The sequence below is a fragment of the Lissotriton vulgaris genome, chromosome 2_1 (assembly GCF_964263255.1).
Source record: "Lissotriton vulgaris chromosome 2_1, aLisVul1.2, whole genome shotgun sequence".
NCBI lineage: Eukaryota > Metazoa > Chordata > Amphibia > Caudata > Salamandridae > Lissotriton > Lissotriton vulgaris.
Window position 1 is genome coordinate 1,433,071,373 of NC_141687.1, and position 20,471 is coordinate 1,433,091,843.

Consider the following 20,471-nt stretch of genomic DNA (forward strand, 5'->3'; position numbering starts at 1 on the left):
ACCTCTGCCCCTTTGTAGTTTTGGTACCACTTCGATCGCACCTTTCCTTAGTAGAACTGTGAGTTGGTTTAAAAGGTGGACTTTTTGGTGGAGAATTGGGAGAAATCTTTAGACACTCCAATGAATGTACCCTGCGTACAATATCCAGAACCCATTGATCTGTAGTAATCTGTGACCATTTTGAATAAAAGTGGGAGAAAAAGTAGGAGATTCGAGCTACAACCCTTGAACAATCAGGCGGAGTTAGAGATGGTGAGTGGTGAAAGTCATTGTTTTTGGAAGAGTCTTTTTCTCTGTAAGAGGGTTTACCTCTGTATTGTCTATAGGACGAAGAATGCTGTTGCCTGTAAAATTGCTGACCCTGGGAGGAGTAACATGGTTACCCTTGTTTATACTGACTGGAATTTCCTCGAAAGGAAGACGAGGATCCACGACCTCTTGCACCTCGAAAAGTTTGTCTTTTAAATTGGAGAGTGCAAAGATCACGGGCCGCGTTTCTCTCTCTTTATTGTTTGAAGGGCAACGTCTATATGTTGGCCAAACAAAGATTCCCCATTGAAAGGCATGTCTAATATTTTCGTCTGCACCTCTTGACGAAAATATGTGGCCTTTAGCCAGCCCTGTCTCCTGAGAATTGCAGCACCAGCCAAAAGGTGGAAACCAGTGGAAGACACGTCAACAGAACAATCAATCATTTCAGAAGAAATCCTCTCTCTTTCATGAAGAATTTTCAATACCTCTGCTTTAGAAGGTTCTGGTATCAATTCTACTAGAGAGGAAATGTTCGCCCAAATTTGCCCGTCATAAAGAGCAAGGATAGCCATTGAGTTGGCCGCACGCACTGTAGTTGCTGCCATTGTAGAAAATGTTTTGCCTATAGCATCAAGGCATCTACCTTCTCGGTCAGGTGGTGCAGATATCGGAGATGAAGGATTTCTAGACCGACGTGCTGCCTGAGTAATAATGGAATCAGGCTTAGTTTGAGAAATTAGACAAGCAGGTGTATTTGTAGGTGCCTTGTATTTTCTATTCAGCCTCAGCAGAATAGCTGGGATTGAATTGGGGTTTTGCATGATTTTAAGCCCTTCTTGACAAATAAAATTGATGATGGGCATAGAATGCACTTTTTTTTTAGACTGTTCTTTAAATCATATAAGAAGCAATCTTCTTTCTGTTGTGGTCATAGGAAGTTGGAATCTTTTTGCCGCTCTTTCCATGAGCAAATGAAAACTACCTATGCCTACTGGTGGAAAATCCAGAGGAGCTGGAATAGGAGATGGCGTTTGAATTTGGTAGTTGTCCCATTCAGAAAGAATGGATCTGTCGTCCAGCTCACCCTCCTCTTTGTCATCATCATCCTCATTGTCATTGTCCTCTATGACCGGAGGAGTATGTTGATGTTGAGTCTTGGCCGTCGACACAGAAGGTGTGATTAATATCTCTTTAGTAGGTGTTTGAGGTGCTGGAGAGGCTGTACTAAACTCGGAAAACGACAGTAGTAATCATCCAGCATGAATTGTAGATTAAAAAGAGTGTTAAAGGCATCTGTGCCATGATGGGTTCTGGCTCAAGTTGCATGCCACAAGTAGAATAATGTTAGTCCTCTTCCTCTAGGTCTTCATCCTCATCCGAGTACTGACATATTATAAGAAGTTCAGAGGGACTGCGAGCAGCCCGGAATCTATCATCATCTTCAGAATCTTCATCCTCTGAAGAAAATAACTCAGCTGGAGGTTGAGAAGGAGTTTGAATTGGCATTAGTGTATCCAAAGAAGTGTCTCCGCTGAAGTATAGAACTTAGCCACCGCCGACGACGCCACCGCCGACGACGAAGAATGCGTCGACGAAATCTTCTTCTTCTGCTTGCCACCATCGACGAGGTCAAAGGCACCGTAGACGAAATAGGCCTCAACTTAACAGATACTAACATCGACGGTAAAGATGCCGACGACAGGATCATAGCCGGCTTCCTAGATGAAGATGTTGAAGAAGTCGACGTAGACGCGACGACTGCAGCTCTCATCGACGGGGGAAGCAACGAGCAGTTTGAGGTAAAAACTGCATAGATGGAGTCTTGGACGCCTGAGTGTCAGATCTCGAGGGTGTAACAGGTGCAGCAAGACTGAGGGGGAGAACTCACCCCTAATGAAATTGAAGGTTGATCCATATGATGTTTCTTCACCACTTTAGGTTTTGGAGACACCTTTAAATGTTCACTGGTTCTCTTCAAAAATTAATAAGTCTTGACGGAAGACACACTCTCCACATCTGAGAGAGGGTTCTCTGAAGTTTTCAACTTCTACATATCTTACAATCCTTAACTTGGTGTTCAGGATATAGGCAATATATGCACTTTTTATGAGGATCTTAAGAAGGAAGTCTCTGTTTTCCACAGGTTCCACATGGTCTGAAGAGGGACTTCTTGGTGGTAGACATCATAGAATTGGATTTCTGAGAAGAAATGAGAAGAAAACTGAGCAGAGCTCAGGGAGACTCCCTTCACACGATGTACGGTAGAAAATCTGAGGGAGTGAGCCTCTGAGGAGAACATTCTAAGAGGGTGCTGATGCCCGATTGGCCAGAATTTGGACCAAACCATAATGACTATGATATATCATAGAAGTGATATGTTGTCTGTCTAGGGAAAACTCTATGGTTTTTTGGTTTCTCTATGTATATACGCTTGTGTTATGGCTACATTGCTATGTTATGTACCAAATATGCTACTTGCCAGTATGCATCTGTTCTTGGCATGTAGGGCTGCTGACATTCATATCTGTGCATAGATCGCCGCCTAGTGTTGGGTCCGGATGATCGCACATTGTTGTCCTGGAAGAGTCTTGGAAGTATCACGAGATAGGTGGCTCCCCCCCTGGACTACAGTGCGCATGGGCATCGACTCCATCCCCAGATTGTTTTTAGCCATTTAGGCAAAGATGGAGTGTAACACCGTGAGTGATGACCATGCTAAGAGCAATTAGGAGTGCTGCAGCCGCTACAGGCGCCGGGGAGGAGGGCGGGCGATATGAATGTCAGCAGCCCTACATGCCAAGAACAGATGCATATTGGTAAGTAGCATATTCGGTTCGAGGCATGTGGGCTGCTGAATTCATATCTGTGCATAGAATACATAGCATAGCAGTCCCTCTATTAGCGGCGGCCACCTGTGCCAGCTGCAGCAGTTTGAAAAAGTGTTTTTAGAACAGCCTGCCCTACAGCTGCCTGCTGTTTGAAGTGCACATCTACACAGTAGTGTTTCTTAAATGTGTGTGTGGTAGACCATGTGGCTGCTCTACATATGTCTTCTATTTCCAAGGAAAGCCATGGAGGCCCTCAACTTGCGGGTGGAGTGGGCCCGTGGGGGGCCGTTAAAGTGCGCTTGGCTTTTTCATAGCAAATTTGAATGCACTTAATGATCCACCTGGCTATACCTGCTTTGGAAATGGGGTTGCCTTTGTGCTGTGGCGAAAAGGCAACAAACAGTTGTTTTGTTTTTTGAAAATCTTTGGTCCCATCAATGTAGTACATTAAGGCTCTCTTGACGTCTAGTGTGTGGAGCATCCTCTGCGCCACTGACTCAGGATTTTGGAAGAACACAGGCAGTTCAATAGTCTGATTGATATGGAACTGCGAAACTACCTTAGGAAGAAATTTTGGGTTAGTGCGAAGCACCACCCTGTTGGAGTGAATTTGTATGAATGGCTCTTGGATAGTTAGTGCCTGGAGTTCACTAACGTGTCGCAGTGAAGTAATCGCTATCAGGAAAGCCACTTTCCACGTCAAGAACTGAATCTCGCAGGAATGTAGAGGCTCAAAAGGTGGACTCATCAGTCTGGTGAGGACCACATTTAGGTTTTATTCAGGAGCTGGCGGATCCCTGGAGGAATGACTCGTTTGAGTCCTTCCAAAAAAGCTTTAATGGCCGGCACTCTAAAAGTGAGAGATGCTGCCTGTTTTGTAAATAAGCTGCTATTGCGGACAAATGTATGCGAATGGAACCATAGGCCAGATTGCATTTGTATAGATGTAACAGATAACAAATGATGTTGTGAGTAGAAGCGTCTAGCGGGTCGATGTTATGGTCTGCACAGTAAATGACAAACCACTTCCATTTCGCCGCATAGCATGCTCTGGTGGTGGGCTTTCTTGCCTCCCTTATGATATCCATACAGTCTGGAGGTAAATTGAGGTAGCCAAATTCTAAGACCTCAGGAGCCAGATCTCCAGGTTGAGCTATTGCAGATCTGGGTGCTGAATGGCGCCATGGTTCTGCCTGGGTGTGAGGTGCAGCCTTTGATGCGGTACCACGGATAGTTCTAGAAACGTGGTGTACCATGGTTGGCGTGCCCACGTCGGAGCAACCAGGATGAGTGTCATCGAGTGTTGCTTCAGCTTGCGTGCCACCAGCGGTATTAGAGGTGCTGGGGGAAAGCGTACGCAAATATGCCTGACCAGTTCATCCATATCGCATTGCCCTGCGACTGTGGGTGTGAGAACCTGGCAGCAAAGCTTCGGCATTTGGCGTTTTCCTTTGTGGCGAACAGGTCTATCTCTGGATGACCCCACCATTGGAAGTACGGGTGGAGTACTGATGGATGTATCTCCCACTCGTGCATTTGGTGGCTGTACCTGCTGAGCAGGTCCGCCATCTGATTGTCCTTGCCTGGGATGTGTTCCGCCATGAGGAAGATGTTCCTCTGAATGGCCCACTTCCACATGCTCTGAGCCAGATGAGAACTGTGGAGAGTGTGTTCCTCCCTGTTTCTGAATGTAGTACATGGCTGTCATGTTGTCCGTCTGGATCAACACAACCTTGTTGGACAGATGTACCTTGAATGCTTTCATCGCCATGAAGATAGCCATCAGCTCTAGAAGGTTGATGTGAATCTTCTTTTGCTGCGTTGTCCATAGTCCCTGCACAGTGTAGTGGAGTACATGAGCTCCCCAACCCTGGAGAGATGCGTCAGTCGTCAGAATGATCTGTGGCACAGGCTCCGGTCGTCCCTTGCAAAGGTTTTATGGATTCCACCAATGCAGAGAGTTGTATGCACGACCGGTTACCAACACTAGGTCTTTCAACTGTCAGTGAGCCTGATTCCACGGACGTGCTAAGCACTCCTGAAGCGGACGCATATATAGTCTTGCGTGCGGGACTATGAAGATGCAGGAGGCCATCATGCCTATCAACTGCATGAACACTTGTGCCTGAAGCGAGTGTTGAGGTCTGAATTTCTGTATCAGCAATTGCATGCTGTTGATCCTCACTGAATTTGGCTGCGCTTTGGCTGCCAGAGTGTCTATTGTCGCACCCAGATACTGCCGTATGTGGACGGGTTGCAAGTGGGACTTTGGGTAATTCAGTGAGAATCCCAGATTGTGAAGAAGGTGAATGGTGTGGGACATGTGGGCGGCACACTGCTGGGCCGACTTTGCCTGGATAAGCCAATCGTCCAGATAAGGGTAGACGTGAATGTTCTGTCTCCGTAGGTGTGCAGCCACTGTCCCCAGACACTTTGCAAACACACTGGCTGCCGTCGTTACTCCGAAAGGGAGGACCTTGAATTGGTAATGCTGGTTTTGAATGGTGAATCAGAGGTATTTTCTGTGTGACCAGTGTAGCGGAATATGAAAGTATGCATCCTTCAGATCTAATGTTGCAAGGAAATCTCCCTGACTGAGCAACAGTAGAACCTGCTGCAATGTTAGCATGTGAAAGTGTTCTGATAGAATGTACTGATTGAGGGGTCTGAGGTCCAGTATGGGTCTGAGGGACCTGTCCTTTTTTGGTATCAAGAAGTACAGTGAGTAAACTCCTGTGCCTCTTTCTTCCACAGGCACGAGCTCCATTGCCCCCTTTTGCAGCATGACAAGTACCTCCTGCTGCAATAAGTGCAAATGCTCTGTGGACATAGGACGGTGTCTTGGGAGTATGTTGAGTGGAGTGGATGTTAACTCCAGACAATAACCGTACTGGATAAGCTTTGTGACCCACCTGTCTGTGGTGATGGACTTCCAGACCGGCAGGAACTGTTGGAGACTCCCGCCGACCGGTGTTGTATGGTCGGGGGGCAGTGACAAGGCGTCACTGTTTTTTAGTGGCGGAGGATCTGGAGCGGTTTCCACGACCTCTGCCCTTGGCGCTGTTTCCACGATAGCCACCTCTACTTTGTTTGGTGTATGTGGTTTGCGCGTCACCTTTATTGTACTGTGTTCGCTGGGACAGCTGGCCTCTGGAAACACCTCTATTGCTTGAGCGACGAAAAGAACCACCCCTGAACTGCTGCGACTGGAGAGCCCCCATAGACTTTGCAGTCTGTGTCCTTCTTGATTTTCTCCAAGGTGGTGTCCACCTCTGGGCCAAATAAATGATCAGAGTTTACTGGCTGATTTAGAATGGTGGTCTGTATCTCTGGCTTGAACCCGGAGATTCTGAGCCAGGCATGCCGTCTCAACATGACACTTGTGTTAACGGCTCAGGCCGCGGTGTCTGCTGCGTCCAGAGCACATTTGATAGAAGCATTGGATATGAGCTTCCCTTCCTGTATGAGCATCTCTGCTGCCTCCTTATATTCATCTGGCAGGTGTTGTAACAGGGTCTCCAGTGTGTCGTAATGGGCCCTGTAATACCTGGCTAAGAGTGCCTGAGTGTTCGAAATGCGCCAGACGTTGGCCGCTTGAGCTGGCACCCTTTTCCCCGATGCCTCTAGCACCTTAGATTCTTTATCAGGGGGAGGAGCATCACCCGTTGTTTGCGAGTTAGCCCTCTTCCGGGCATTAGAAACAACCAGAGGCATTAGAAACAACCAGAGTCCAACGGCAACTGTCCCTTAATGTAGGTAGGGTCCCCAGGCGCCGGTTTGTACTTTTTTTCAATTCTGGGGTTTATCACCCTGGCCCTTGTAGGCTCCTTAAATATCTCCCCAGCATGTTTCAAGACACCCTTCAGCATAGGCAGAGTCTTGACAGTCCTCTCTGAGGTGGAAAAGGTGTCAAACAGAAAATCCACTTCAATAGGGTCAGCATGGAGCTGGACATCATGATTTTTGGCTGCCCTTTCAATAGGTGCATTAAACGCCGCTCAATCCTCAGTAGGCGATGTTTTTACAGCATACACATGAGTGTACGGGGCAGTGTGTGGATCTCCTGGGTCAGCAGCATCTGCCCAGGGTCCATTATGATCTTCTGGATCAGCGTCCACAGGATAGTTGCACTCCTCATCGTCACCTTCCCCTGTTTCTACATCCGAATAAGTGGGCGAGACATCTTGGCCACGTGGAGATATAGGTTCTACAAGAACGGGTGTTGTAGTAGAAATCTTCTTTTTCAATGGGATTCTATACGATTCCATAGGCTGTTCCGGGGCGATCTTTCGTTTATAAATAGAAAGTCTGCCTGTGTCGGCATCGATGAATTGTTCCTGTTGCTCTTCAAGCGAGGGTTGTCGATGCTTTGTGGCCGGTACCACAGTTGTGGGCTTCGGCCCCGTGGACACCTTCTTGGGCGCTTCGACGTCCATCTTAGGGACGAAGGCCTTCGGTACCACTTTCGGCGGCAGCGTGAAGTGGATGGGCTCCGATGTCTTTTGAGGGTTACCGGCAGGCTTTGGAGGAGGAGTATCCTTTGGTCCGACAGCCAAAGCCTTGTCCTTAATGCGCTTCAGCGAGTCCGCCACCTGCTTCGAGAAGGAGGTGGACGGCTGCGTTGACTCGACGGAATCCTTCGAGCCACCGCCAGGCGTGGACTCTAGGGTTGTACCACTTTTAGCCTTGTCCGGTTGACGCGTAGGCTCGAGAACCTTCTGAGCTCCAAGTCCTTTGTCGGTGTCGACGGTCTTCGGCGCCGATTTTTTTGGGTTGACGTCCTTGACCGGTGCTTTCGGTGTGCCAGTCTTTGGCTCGACGCCCTTTAGCGGCCTCTTCTGGTCGATAACACCTTTATGCTTCGTCGGTGCCGATAGTTCAGAGGACTTCGAGCCGACCAAAGCAATACGCATTTTTGGTTTCGATTTCTTCTCTAGTGCTTTGGGTTGCCTAGACAACAAAGCTTTCTCTTTCGGTTTCGATTTGGCAACTTGCGGCTCTTTAGAAGTGTCCGAAGCCGGGCCGAAGGCGGGGCTGTAGAACCCAGTGTAAGATCTTGGGTAAGGCCATGTGTGCGATCCCTCGACCTGAGCCTTATGAAGTGTCTTGGCCTCAGTATCAGTTTGTGGGCCTAGCTCCTCGCTTGAGCTATCTTCCATGGCCCCAAAGGCCCCATCGTCGTCTCTTACCTAGTCGACGACGTCTTCAGCATCGAGCATCTCAATATCAGCGTCGTAGCTGGAGTCGATCTCCGATGCGGGATCAGACAGGTTCTCTCGAACCTCCCGCTCTGCTCCCTCATCGTCCTTGGCATGGAAGATGTTCACCGGGTCAGGTGCCGTCTGCTGGGCTTCCTTGCGCGCTGCGCGTCGAAGTCAAATTGTCTTCTTGGATCGGAAACGGGAACAAGCCATACAGCTGGCTTCATCGTGATCCGGCGACAGGCACTTGTTGCACACCGGGTGAACAGCGATGTGAGGATATTTCGGGTTGCACACGGGACATCTTTTGAACGGGCTCCGTTCCATGATGGTTCGTCGATAAGGCCTCTGGCGTCGACCGTGCCTTCAGTGCCGAAAAGCCACGCGGCTCCTCTGGATGTCTGGCTCGGGAACTGAGCTGGAACAGAACTGGGCACCGATTGCAAGACCATACCGACGATAAACTAAAGGCCTTTTGGCCAAAAGAAAGTTTTATATCGATTCCGAACTTGAGTGAACCAATATGCATCCGAACCCAATGGCGGAAAAAAACAATCTGGGGATGGAGTCTCTGCCCATGCGCACTGTAGTCCAGGGAAGGGGCCACCTATCTCGTGATACTTCAAAGACTCTTCCAGGACAAGAATGTGCGATCATCCGGACCCAACACTAGGCGGCGATCTATGCACAGATCTGAATTCAGCAGCCCACATGCCTCGAACCATGGGACTCTCACGAAGACGACGGGGAATATTCAAGCATGTGAATCTATGAAAGACACCCCAATACTGGAGAAGCTCAGTTTCAGGTCTATGCTGGATCTCGCAGCAGGCACTGCAATGTTAACACCTCTGTAATAAACTATGCCATTTTCTTATTACAAGTGACTAATTATGTGAGGACTGGATTGTAGTAAGACAATTCTAGAATTACATGAAATAGTTAACAGGAGCAGTGCTTGAAAAATGCACATTAATGATAGCCGTCTTTGTACAATTAGTTATGTATGATCCCCAAAATCATCTTGCTCCATTACCCTGCTTCTTTGGAAAAGCTGCACAGGGATAGAGGAGGCATGGGAGAGAGATTACAGACGTCAACTGCCTTGTTGCTCCCAGGTTTCTCCACCTGCACTTTAAAAACAAATCATTTCTGTCCTTTAACCATTTCCCACCATCCTCCTAAAAAAGAAAACAAAACTGCATTCACTGCGTTCACTTCAGTAGCAGAGACCCGGCATATCACTGGTAACTGCTCTGTGAAAGTGGTTGCTAGGGCAGACACCAATCCAGTCCGATGTGGGTCTACATAGGGCCATGTCTGACAGGGAAAGAACTGGTTGGCACTGTATGACCCCACCCTCCCTACAAGTTATCTTACCTGCTAATGTTACAACAAACACATTTTTTGTGGTGTTGGTAATATAAACATCTTTATTACTCACACAACACCTAGTTTGAACCACTTAAAATTTTTTTTTGCATAGTTTAGAAATACCCAACTCAAAGCTAAAATGCAAATGCTACTTACCAGTATGCATCTGTTCTTGGCATGTAGGGCTGCTGACATTCATATCTGTGCATAGATAGCCGCCTAGTGTTGGGTCCGGATGATGGCACATTGTTGTCCTGGTAGAGTCTTCGAAGTATCACGAGATAGGTGGCTCCACCCCTGGACTACAGTGCGCATGGGCATCGACTCCATCCCCAGATTGTTTTTAGCCATTGTGGCCAAGATGGAGTGAAACTCAGTGAAAGATGACCATGCCATGAAATGTTATGTGAACACTGCAGCTGCTACAGGCGCCGGGGAGGAGGGCCGGCGATATGAATGTCAGCAGCCCTACATGCCAAGAACAGATGCATACTGGTAAGTAGCATTTGCAGTTCGAGGCATGTGGGCTGCTGAATTCATATCTGTGCATAGAATACATAGCAGTCCCTCCATTAGCGGCGGCCGCCCGTGCCAGCTGCAGCAGTTTGGAAAAGTGTTTTGAGAACAGCCTGCCCTACAGCTGCCTGCTGTTTGGAGTGCACGTCTACACGGTAATGCTTAGTAAATGTATGTGTGGTAGACCATGTGGCTGCTCTACATATGTCCTCTAAGGGAATGTTTCCAAGGAAAGCCATAGAGGCCCCCAACTTTCTGGTGGAGTGGGCTCTTGGTGGAATGCTAAGAGTGCGCTTTGCCTTTGCATAGCAGATTTGAATACATTTCACGATCCACCTAGCAATACCAGCCTTGGAAATAGGGTTACCTTTCTGATGTGGTGCAACGGCAACAAAAAGCTGTTTAGTTTTCCTAAAATCCTTGGTCCTATCAATGTAATACATTAGGGCACGTTTAACGTCAAGGGTGTGGAGCATCCGCTCCGCCAGTGACTCTGGATTCTGAAAGAAAACCGGCAACTCAATGGTTTGGTTGATGTGAAACTGAGACACAACCTTGGGTAAAAATTTAGGGTTTGTGCGGAGCACTACCCTATTAGCATGAACTTGGAAGAAAGGCTCTTGGATTGTGAGGGCTTGCAGTTCACTAACCCTCCGTAGCGATGTAATTGCTACAAGGAAAGCCACTTTCCATGTCAAGAATAGAACCTCGCAGGAATGTAGTGGCTCAAAGGGAGGACCCATCAGTCTTGTGAGAACCACATTAAGGTTCCATTCAGGAGCTGGTGGAGTCCGTGGCGGAATGACTCTTTTGAGGCCTTCCAGAAATGCTTTGATGGCAGGCACCTTGAAAAGTGAAAGGTGCTGTCTATTTTGGAGGTATGCGGCCATCGCAGACAGGTGAATGCGAATGGAAGTATATGCCAGATTACACTTGTACAGATGGAACAGGTAACAGATGATGTTCTGAATAGAAGCATCTAGTGGATCAATGTTGTGGGTTGCGCAATAGATGACAAACCGCTTCCATTTCGCCGCATAACAGGCTCTAGTAGTGGGCTTCCTAGCCTCCCGAATGATGTCCATGCAATTGAGAGGAAGGTTGAGGTAGACAAATTCTAGGACTTCAGGAGCCAGATCGCCAGGTTGAGCTGTTGCGGATCTGGGTGCTGAATGTCGCCATGGCACTGCGTCAGAAGGCTGGGTGTGAGACGAAGCCTTTGATGCGGTACCACGGAGAGTTCCAGAAACGTGGTTTACCATGGTTGGCGAGCCCACGTTGGAGCAACTAGGATGAGAGTCATCGAGTGCTGCCTGAGCTTGCGCGCCACCAGCGGTATCAGGGGTGCTGGAGGAAAAGCGTACGCAAATCTGCCTGACCAGTTCATCCACATCGCATTGCCCTGTGATTGTGGGTGTGGGAACCTGGCGGCGAAGCTTTGGCATTTTGCGTTCTCCCTTGTGGCGAACAGGTCGATCTCTGGATGACCCCACCTTTGGAAGTACGGTTGGAGTACTGATGGATGTATCTCCCACTCGTGCATTTGATGGCTGTGCCTGCTGAGCAGGTGCCATTTGATTGTCCTTGCCTGGGAGATGTTCTGCCATGAGGAAAATGTTCCTCTGAATGGCCCACTTCCACATGCTCTGAGCCAGATGAGACAGCTGCGGAGAGTGTGTGCCCCCCTGTTTTTGAATGTAGTACATGGCTGTCATGTTGTCCGTCCGGATCAACACGACCTTGTTGCACAGATGTACTTTGAATGCCTTTAAGGCCATGAAGATTGCCATCAGTTCCAGTACATTGATGTGCATCTTCCTTTGCTGTAGTGTCCATAGTCCCTGCACCGTGTATTGGAGTACATGCGCTCCCCAACCCTGGAGAGAAGCGTCCGTTGTCAGGATGATCTGCGGCACAGGCTCTTAAAACGGTCGGCCCTTGCAAAGGTTTCGTGGATTCCACCAATGCAGAGAGTTGTATGCCCAACCGCTCACCAACACTAGGTCTTTTAACTGCCCGTGAGCCTGAGTCCACTGACGTGCTAAGCACTCCTGAAGCGGACGCATATGTAGTCTCGCGTGCGGGACTATGGAGATGCAGGAGGCCATCATGCCTATCAACTGCATGAACACTCTGGCTGGAAGCGAGTGTTGAGGTCTGAATCTTTGGATCAGCGACTGAATGCTGTTGACTCTCACTGAATTCGGCTGCGCAGTGGCCGCCAGAGTGTTTATAGTCGCACCCAGATACTGCCGTATGTGGGCGGGCTGGAGATGTGATTTTGGATAATTCAGTGAGAAACCCAGATCGTGCAGAAGCTGAATGGTGTGGGACACGTGGTCGGCGCACTGCTGGGCCGACTTCGCTTGAATGAGCCAGTCGTCCAGATAGGGGTAGACGTGGATGTTTTGACGTCTCAGATGCGCCGCCACCGTCGCTAGGCACTTTGTGAAGACCCTCGGCGATGTGGTGACCCCAAAAGGCAAAACCTTGAACTGGTAGTGCTGGTTTTGAATGGTGAACCGGAGGTACTTTCTGTGTGAAGGATGCAGTGGAATGTGAAAGTACGCATCCTTGAGGTCCAGAGTTGCCAGGAAGTCCCCTTGCCGAAGCAGTGGGAGACCCCGCTGCAGCGTGAGCATATGAAAATGTTCCGACAGAATGTAAAAGTTTAGAGGTCTGAGGTCTAGGATGGGCCTGAGGGATCCGTCCTTCTTTGGAATCAGAAAATACAGGGAGTAAACTCCTGTACCTTGTTCTTGCAGGGGCACAAGCTCTATTGCTCCTTTTTGCAGCATGACGTTGACTTCCTGCTGCAACAAGTGCAAGTGCTTGCCGGACATAGGATGGCTTTTTGGGGGTATGTTGGGTGGAGTGGATGTGAGCTCCAGACAATAACCATATTGGATAAGAAATCTGACCCACCTGTCCGTGGTGATGGACTTCCACACGGGCAGGAACTGCTGGAGTCTCCCCCCGACCGGTGTTGCGTGATCGGGGGGCAGTGACAAGGCGTCACTGTTTGTTGGCGGTGGAGGACCTGGAGCTGTTATTACCACGTCCTCTGCCCTTGACGTTGTTGCCACGGTATCCACCACGACCCTTGTTGGTATAGGAGGGTTGGGTGTTACTCTTATAGAACTGTGTTGACTGTGACGCTTGACCCCTCGAGGTGCCTCTATTATTGGAGCGGCGAAAGGAACCACCCCGAAACTGCTGTGACTGCAAGGCACCCATGGACTTAGCAGTGTCGGTGTCCTTCATCTTTTCGAGGGTGGTATTGACTTCTGGGCCAAACAGGTGGTCTGGGTTGACAGTTTGGTTGAGGATGGTAGTCTGAATGTCTGGTTTGAAACCGGATATTCTGAGCCATGCATGCCTATGCAGTAGAACGCTAGTGTTTATCGCTCTTGAGGCGGTGTCAGCCACATCCAGAGCGCACTTAATTGAAGCATTGGTGATAAGCTTCCCCTCCTGTATCAGCATCTCAACTGCTTCCTTATACTGCTCTGGCAGGTGTTGTAGAAGGGTCTCTAGAGTGTCGTAGTGTGCCCTGTCGTAACGCGCAAGCAGCGCCTGTGTGTTTGATATGCGCCATATGTTTGCAGCCTGCGCAGCAACACGCTTCCCCGAAGCCTCAAATACTTTAGATTCCTTGTCTGGGGGAGGAGCATCACCCGTAGTCTGTGAGTTGGCTCTTTTGCGAGCATTGGAAACAACCAAGGAATCCAGAGGCAACTGTCCTTTGATGTATGTTGGATCAGTGGGCGCTGCCTTGTACTTTTTGTCAATACGTGGGTTGACGACTCTTGCTCGGGTGGGCTCCTTGAAGACCTCCGGCGCATGTTTCAACACCCCTTTTAGCATTGGCAAAGTCTTTACAGTTTTTTCAGCGACTGAAAAGGTGTCAAAAAGAAAATCGATGTCTACTGGGTCAGCATGGAGATCGACGTCATGGTTGGCTGCCGCCCTTTCAATAAGAGCATTGAAAGCTGCAAAGTCCTCAGTTGGAGAAGTTTTTGCTGAAAAGAGCTGAGGCTCCTGTCCTGAATGCGAGTCCCCAGGGTCGCCACCAGCAGACCAAGGCTCAGTCACATCCTCTGGGTCTGAGTAGACTGGGTAGGCATACTCATCCTCGTCGTCACCTTCACCCTCCTCAACATTAGAATGAGTGGGTGAAAGTTCATGGCCTTGAGGTGATGCTGGCTCTAAAGGGGCAGAGGCACCAGCAGGGTTTATCTTTCTTTTAAGTGGGATTTGGAAATGCTCCAAAGCTGGTTCAGGGGTGATCTTCCGTTTAAGGAGAGAGAGCTTGCCTGTGTTGGCGTCGATGATTACTTCTCGACGCTCCTCTTCTGCCAGTGGTTGGTGGCGCGGGCTTGGAACCACCAATAATGCCTTCGGAGTCGAGGATAACTTAAAAGGGTTTCCCAGGCTTTGCTGCGAAAGCCTTCGGCGCCGTTTTCGGCGGTAACGTGAAGAGAATCGGCGTTGGCACTTTCGCTGGTTTCTGGAGAGGCTTGAGCACAGTGTCCTGCGGCTCGACTGCCGCGGTCCCCTCCCTAATACGCTGAAGGGACTCGTTGACCTTTCTAGTGAGCGAGGCGGAGGGATGGACCGACTCGAGAGAGTCTTCTGAAGCAGATTTTGGCCCGGCGACCGAGGCCGCAGTCTTCGGAAGCGACGCAGCAGCCCCCTTGGCCTTGTCGAGTGGAAGCGGGTCAGCGATAGACTTGGGGTCGTCCTGCCGCTTTTTCGTGGTCTTCTTATGGTCGACCTTCTTGGCATCGATGCGACGTTTAAGAGCGCGACCAACTTCGGCACCGACGCCGCCGCGTCGCCCGTTTTCACCTTTGGCTTCAACACCGTAGTCTTCGGGTCGGCCATTTTGGCATGTCCCTTGAGCTCGACGGCCATCTTGGATTTCTTCGGCGCCAAGGCCTCCGAAGCCTTTGATCCGACCAGTGCGACTTGCGCTTTCGGTTTCGAGACGTCTGGCGTCGAGACCGATGGTTTCACTTTCGGTTTCTGTACCGTAAGTATCAATGTCCGTGGCCGGGCCGGAAGGCGGAGCCGTGGGACGGGAATCAAGACTTTGGGTAAGGCCCGAAGGCGATTCCTCAGCCTGGGCCTTATAATGTTGGCTGGCCCCGGAGTCAGTGTGAGGAAGCTCCTCCTCCGAGCTATCCTCTACGGTGGCAATGGCCCCGTCGTCGTCCCCTAACTCCTCGACGACTTCATCGAAATCCTCGTCTTCCGCGTCGTAGTCTTCCTCGACCTCCGACGCCGGGTTAGATTCCGTGATATCTTGGATAGTGTCGTCGCCGACATCCTCCGTGTCGAAGATGTCCGTCGGAGGGGGTGCCGATCGCTGGGCCTGCAGTCTTGCAGCTCGGCGGAGCTTAAGCGTCTTCTTCGACCGGAACTTGGAGCAGGCCATACACTTGGCCTCGTCGTGGTCCGGCAACAAGCACTTATTGCACACCGGGTGCACATCGATATGTGGGTACTTCGAGGCCCACACCGGGCACCTCTTAAATGGACTTCGTTCCATGATGAAGTAGTTTGGAGCGTCGTGTAGGCCCGTCCGCGCCGAAAGCACGCGGAAGGGCGGAGTTGGCTCGGAGTCGATGAACAAACGAACCCGAACGATAGACAATACCGACGCGAGTCCTAAGGACCTTTTGGTCTCAAGTAAAAGAAGTTAAACAACTATCGATTCCGACAGAGGGAACCGAAACACATCCGAACCCAATGGCGGAAAAAAACAATCTGGGGATGGAGTCGATGCCCATGCGCACTGTAGTCCAGGGGAGGAGCCACCTATCTCGTGATACTTCGAAGACTCTTCCAGGACAACAATGTGCAATCATCCGGATCCAACACTAGGCGGCGATCTATGCACAGATATGAATTCAGCAGCCCACATGCCTCGAACCTGGGGGTTAAGTGGACCTTTATTGGAAGGCGACACAATAGGCCCTGTTTCAGGGAAGGCAAGTCTGAACTTCCACTATGATCAACAACCCCTCATCCTGCTCACATTCTGACAGAAAAAGAAAACAATAAAAATAAAAGGTTGGGTGAGGGCAAAAAAGTGGTACTGAAGGTTAATCTAGAGCAGTGTTTCCGAAACTGTGGTCGCAACCCACTTGTCTGTCTTGAGACAACTTTTAAGCAATAAATAAGATAAACAGAATTTAAAGTCATCTTTGTCTCATTTGCTACGCTTCAAAGACAGGTGGCCAAATATTAGGTATTCTGACAAACCAATGCTCATTGTTTTTAAATAGAGCTTGGTGTTACACACTCGTCTCACTTTGCAGCCAGAGAAAGAAGTGATGTCTGTAAATGACAGTGTGCTACCACATGATGCTTTAGTTACAATTTAAAAAAAAACCTCATATCCATTAAAGCTAGGCGTCTCACAAATGTTTGTAGTACTACAAGTTGGGCCATGGTTCTTACAAGTTTGTGAAGCACTAACCTACAGCAAACCTTCCTCAGCTCATCACTCAGAGACCAGAGTACTTCCACCTCCCTTACATTTGAAAATCTACAAGCTTATAAATTAAAACAAAAATTGTATTGACAAAATATACCTCACCTTTTCATGAAAAGCCGTTATCAGCCACAAATCGATATCAAAATTGGTGCCACGTTTTTCTGCACCAATAAACTGCAAGATATTTTCATGCTTCATTCCAGGAAGGCTGTAGACTTCATATTCATTCTGCCACGATTCTTTATGCTAAATAAATATACAAAACAAGTTGAAGGAGTGTTAAAGTAAATCTCAACATAAACTTTCCTATTTGAGTCTACTTTAAGAAAAGGGATCATCATTATCTGACTAAATAGATCAGAGGCTGATCGCTGCACCCATCACTGTTGAGCTTGCAGGTTTAATGCTGGTAAGCAGAGTCCACAATTCTACATTTTCAAGCTTGGTAAAATGGACGACTCAATTAAGTTGTGATCAGTACCAAGAAACAATCCATACACGGTGAAAGAATGGCAAACTCCCTCCAGAAATACATGCACTTCTTCCATTATTTATCTTTTCTAGAACTCTTAGGACCCAACATTTAAACCAGATGTCCTTTTAGAATGATATTCAATTTTATCACCCCCAATTGGGTTGTTCGATGGTACCAAAAAGCTTCAGGGTACATACGTGTCCCCCCTATACATTTTAAAAATATCATCTTTGTTGCAAGTACTACATACATTGATCAAACAAGCCATTTTCCTAAAACCCACTGCTTTATCCAACTCGGTCACCCTCTGTCCCAAAAGTTAAACTAATATCAATTAACAAATTGACACCAACAGAGAAAAGTATATTTACTGTTGGTGTTCACACATCTATTAAGCAATGAAATACACAGGTGTGACTTATTGCAAGACAAACCACTTACTGGTGTATAAAGTGATTTTCAATAACCCCCTAGGTGTGAAAAAAAAACAAGCCTGTACCCAAAATAATTTATATTGTGCAACTTTTAGTCCTTTTTTTGGCGTTTTTTTTCAATTCTTCAACAGTACAAACCTAAGCTATATTTTAAAAACAAAGGTTATCAGTAAAAAAGGATCCCAAAAGGTTAATCCTTCACAATTTTGAAGACAAACAAATATGTAATACACTACAGCACATCGGGCAACCTAAATCATTTGGCTCTATCCATGCATGAGGAAGAAACAAGTTTCTCACCTGAACCACCAGTGTTGAAGTTGCTCTAGATTCACATTTTGAGCACTGTTCTGCTATTTAGTGGCTGTGTACATAAGCAGCTTTTGTAGCCCTACAGACTTTCTATTGGGTGCCGACATTAGGATTCATCAGGACGATTCACTAAAGTCAAGAGTGAAGCCACAATGACCCAATGCAATTTTCAGATTTTTTCTGGCCCTATAATATTAGCTTCGGTCTCATTCATATTTATTAGTCTAATTATTTTATTATTTTGCTCACCAGTGCTGGGCTGGTTGCATGTAAATTTAGAGGAGCTCCAAAACTACTATCACAAGTAAGTACCTTAAGAAGTGCAGGTAGTTTCAAGTAAGCGTTGTGGCCTCCCTCCTCAAATGTACATCCTCACAGTCGTTTTTGTTAAAAGTGTGTACTGATGACGGTGTTTCTGCCACACATGTTGCGCAAAGAGGAATCAGCAATATAAGCAATTATAGCACCTTCTTTTCTTTATAGATTGCACCCTTGGCCTTCCTTCTATTTTTCTCTACACTAGGGAGCAGGACAGCTGTATAGTCTGCATTATCCATCTTGGTATGGGGCCTTTCAACATAGGAAATCCCTTTCCATGTATTAAGTGTAGAAAGCAGGACTGACCTGTTTTCCTTATTGGTTTAATCTCTTGTAATGCAGTACAGAGATGCTGTTCTTACATATAGGGAGTCAAAGTCTCTTGCTCCTGTTTTTCTTTGTTGTAAGAACAAGAGTTGGTTTACATGAAAAGCAAACACCCTTTTAGGCAGTGTGTCAATTTGTTCCCTTCACTACCCAGTCCCTGTGAGTTTGAAGATCTGGTTCTTAAATGGTTAATGCCGGTTGAGGAAGGCTGCTTTCTTCCAAAGGAGATGCTTCATGCTGGCTTTACCACTGACTCAAAGGTTTGTATTACCAGTTAACACAGAACTAGGAGAGGTTCCACACTGGCAGTGAAACAGACCCAGGTAGGTATATATTCTTTTTTCCCTGCAAAAATCTTTTGATTGCTAAAAGATTTTTCCTCATAATGCCTCTGGTGCATGCAACTATGACTAACGGAATAACTGTCAGAGACAACAATGGTTGGGTTTGTTAATGCTGCATGGTGTAATGTTGTGCACGCCAGATAACACAGGTCCATTTCACAGCATAGCACTTACGAGTAGTTGACTTTATTCCCTCCTTAATTACCCTCCATGCATTCAGTAGGTATATTCAAGTCACTACATTTTATATCTTAAGGATGCTAGCTGCATGGTTTAAACTGGCTAGGTCTGGATGGCCAATCTTTCCCTTTTACACTGTTAGCAGCCCTTGGATCCCTAGAATGTGTACGATTCTGTTTTGTGCCATTGGGTGAAAGTACTATGATTAACATGCTCACTTCAGAGAAAATAATTTAACTGTCATGTGTGCAAGTACACAATTCATGATCAGAATATCAGTGATAGAGGCAGACACATGCAAGTAAACATTCTGCACTAAATGATCGACTTTGCATTCCCCTGGACTGTGTATGTGGATCTATGGATGTAAAGTCAAGGTTTTTTGCATGCTCCTTTCTTGTAAGCATATCTATTTCTGTGTCACCCATATCTTGAAGATCAGGTCTGCAAGATTCTAGAGTAGTAGTTCTTATTCGTTTGAATCTCCTTTTTGACTGCTTAGCCTGTCTGCTTCTAAGTTTTGTTCTCTGGATATTGGGAGTGGCAGAATTTCCATCTGTTTCACGTTAGCCATGCCAACATTTCCTGTACCGCTTTCAAGAAAGGGTAGGACCCCTTTACCCAGATTTGTTGAGACAGAACACTGCTGGTGTGTATTTGTACCTGCATTGTTTCCCTGTGACATCTGTGCATGGAGAGCCTTGAAAGCCAAAGATGTTTTTCAGATCTAGGACATCAGTTTGTTTCACTTCCTTTTGCCATGCCCACTGATATTGGATTCAGAGTCCTTCTTTGCACACCATTCTGTGGGTGATGCATTAATGGTGACAGTCACTTAAGAGAATGGGTCTTTGAACTATCTGCCATTAACCTTGTTTTCCTGTGGCTAACCGTGTAGCTCCTTTTTAGGTCTCGCGACCTATCAATGCACGCAAGCGCATTGAGCGGAGCGAGAATTAATGTCGGCAAAATCCTCCTCAAACCACGGGCTTTCAGCCGCGGTTTTCTTTAAGTTCGCGTGAATCACGTGATTAAACAAGCACGCGCATCGGCAGCATTTCTCCTGCACAAGGCTCGCAAAAGGCTCTCCTCCCTCCCCACATCAAAGGCATCAATCACCCTCCCACAGGCTTCCCCAGCGCTGCCCCGCCCCCTGCTTCACAGCCAGGCCATCTGTTCCCTGCCAGACCTCTCACACCTCCGTCACAGCATGCTGTTTATGTGCTTGTTTTAAATGTTTTACATTCATCTTTGTAACGCTTCACACGCAGCTATTCTGTTCATCTCTCTAACCGCCCCACGCCCCTCTCCACTATCTTCTCTGCCTGCCTCTTTATGTGCTTGTTTTAAATGTTTTACACTCATCTTTGTGAATCCGTCTTATTTTTAGGTCTCGCCTTCTCTT

At 47.7% G+C, this 20,471-nt stretch overlaps 1 protein-coding gene across 2 annotated transcripts in view; it reads right to left on the bottom strand.

The window, feature by feature from the left end:
• ACVR2A (activin A receptor type 2A) overlaps positions 1–20,471 on the bottom strand; it is a 294,834-nt gene that overhangs the window by 89,582 nt on the left and 184,781 nt on the right. For both annotated transcript variants that reach the window (XM_086957266.1, XM_086957265.1), the window contains one exon: positions 16,779–16,922. In XM_086957266.1, coding sequence (XP_086813392.1) covers positions 16,779–16,922 — 144 coding nt within the window. The remainder of the gene's footprint in view (positions 1–16,778; positions 16,923–20,471) is intronic.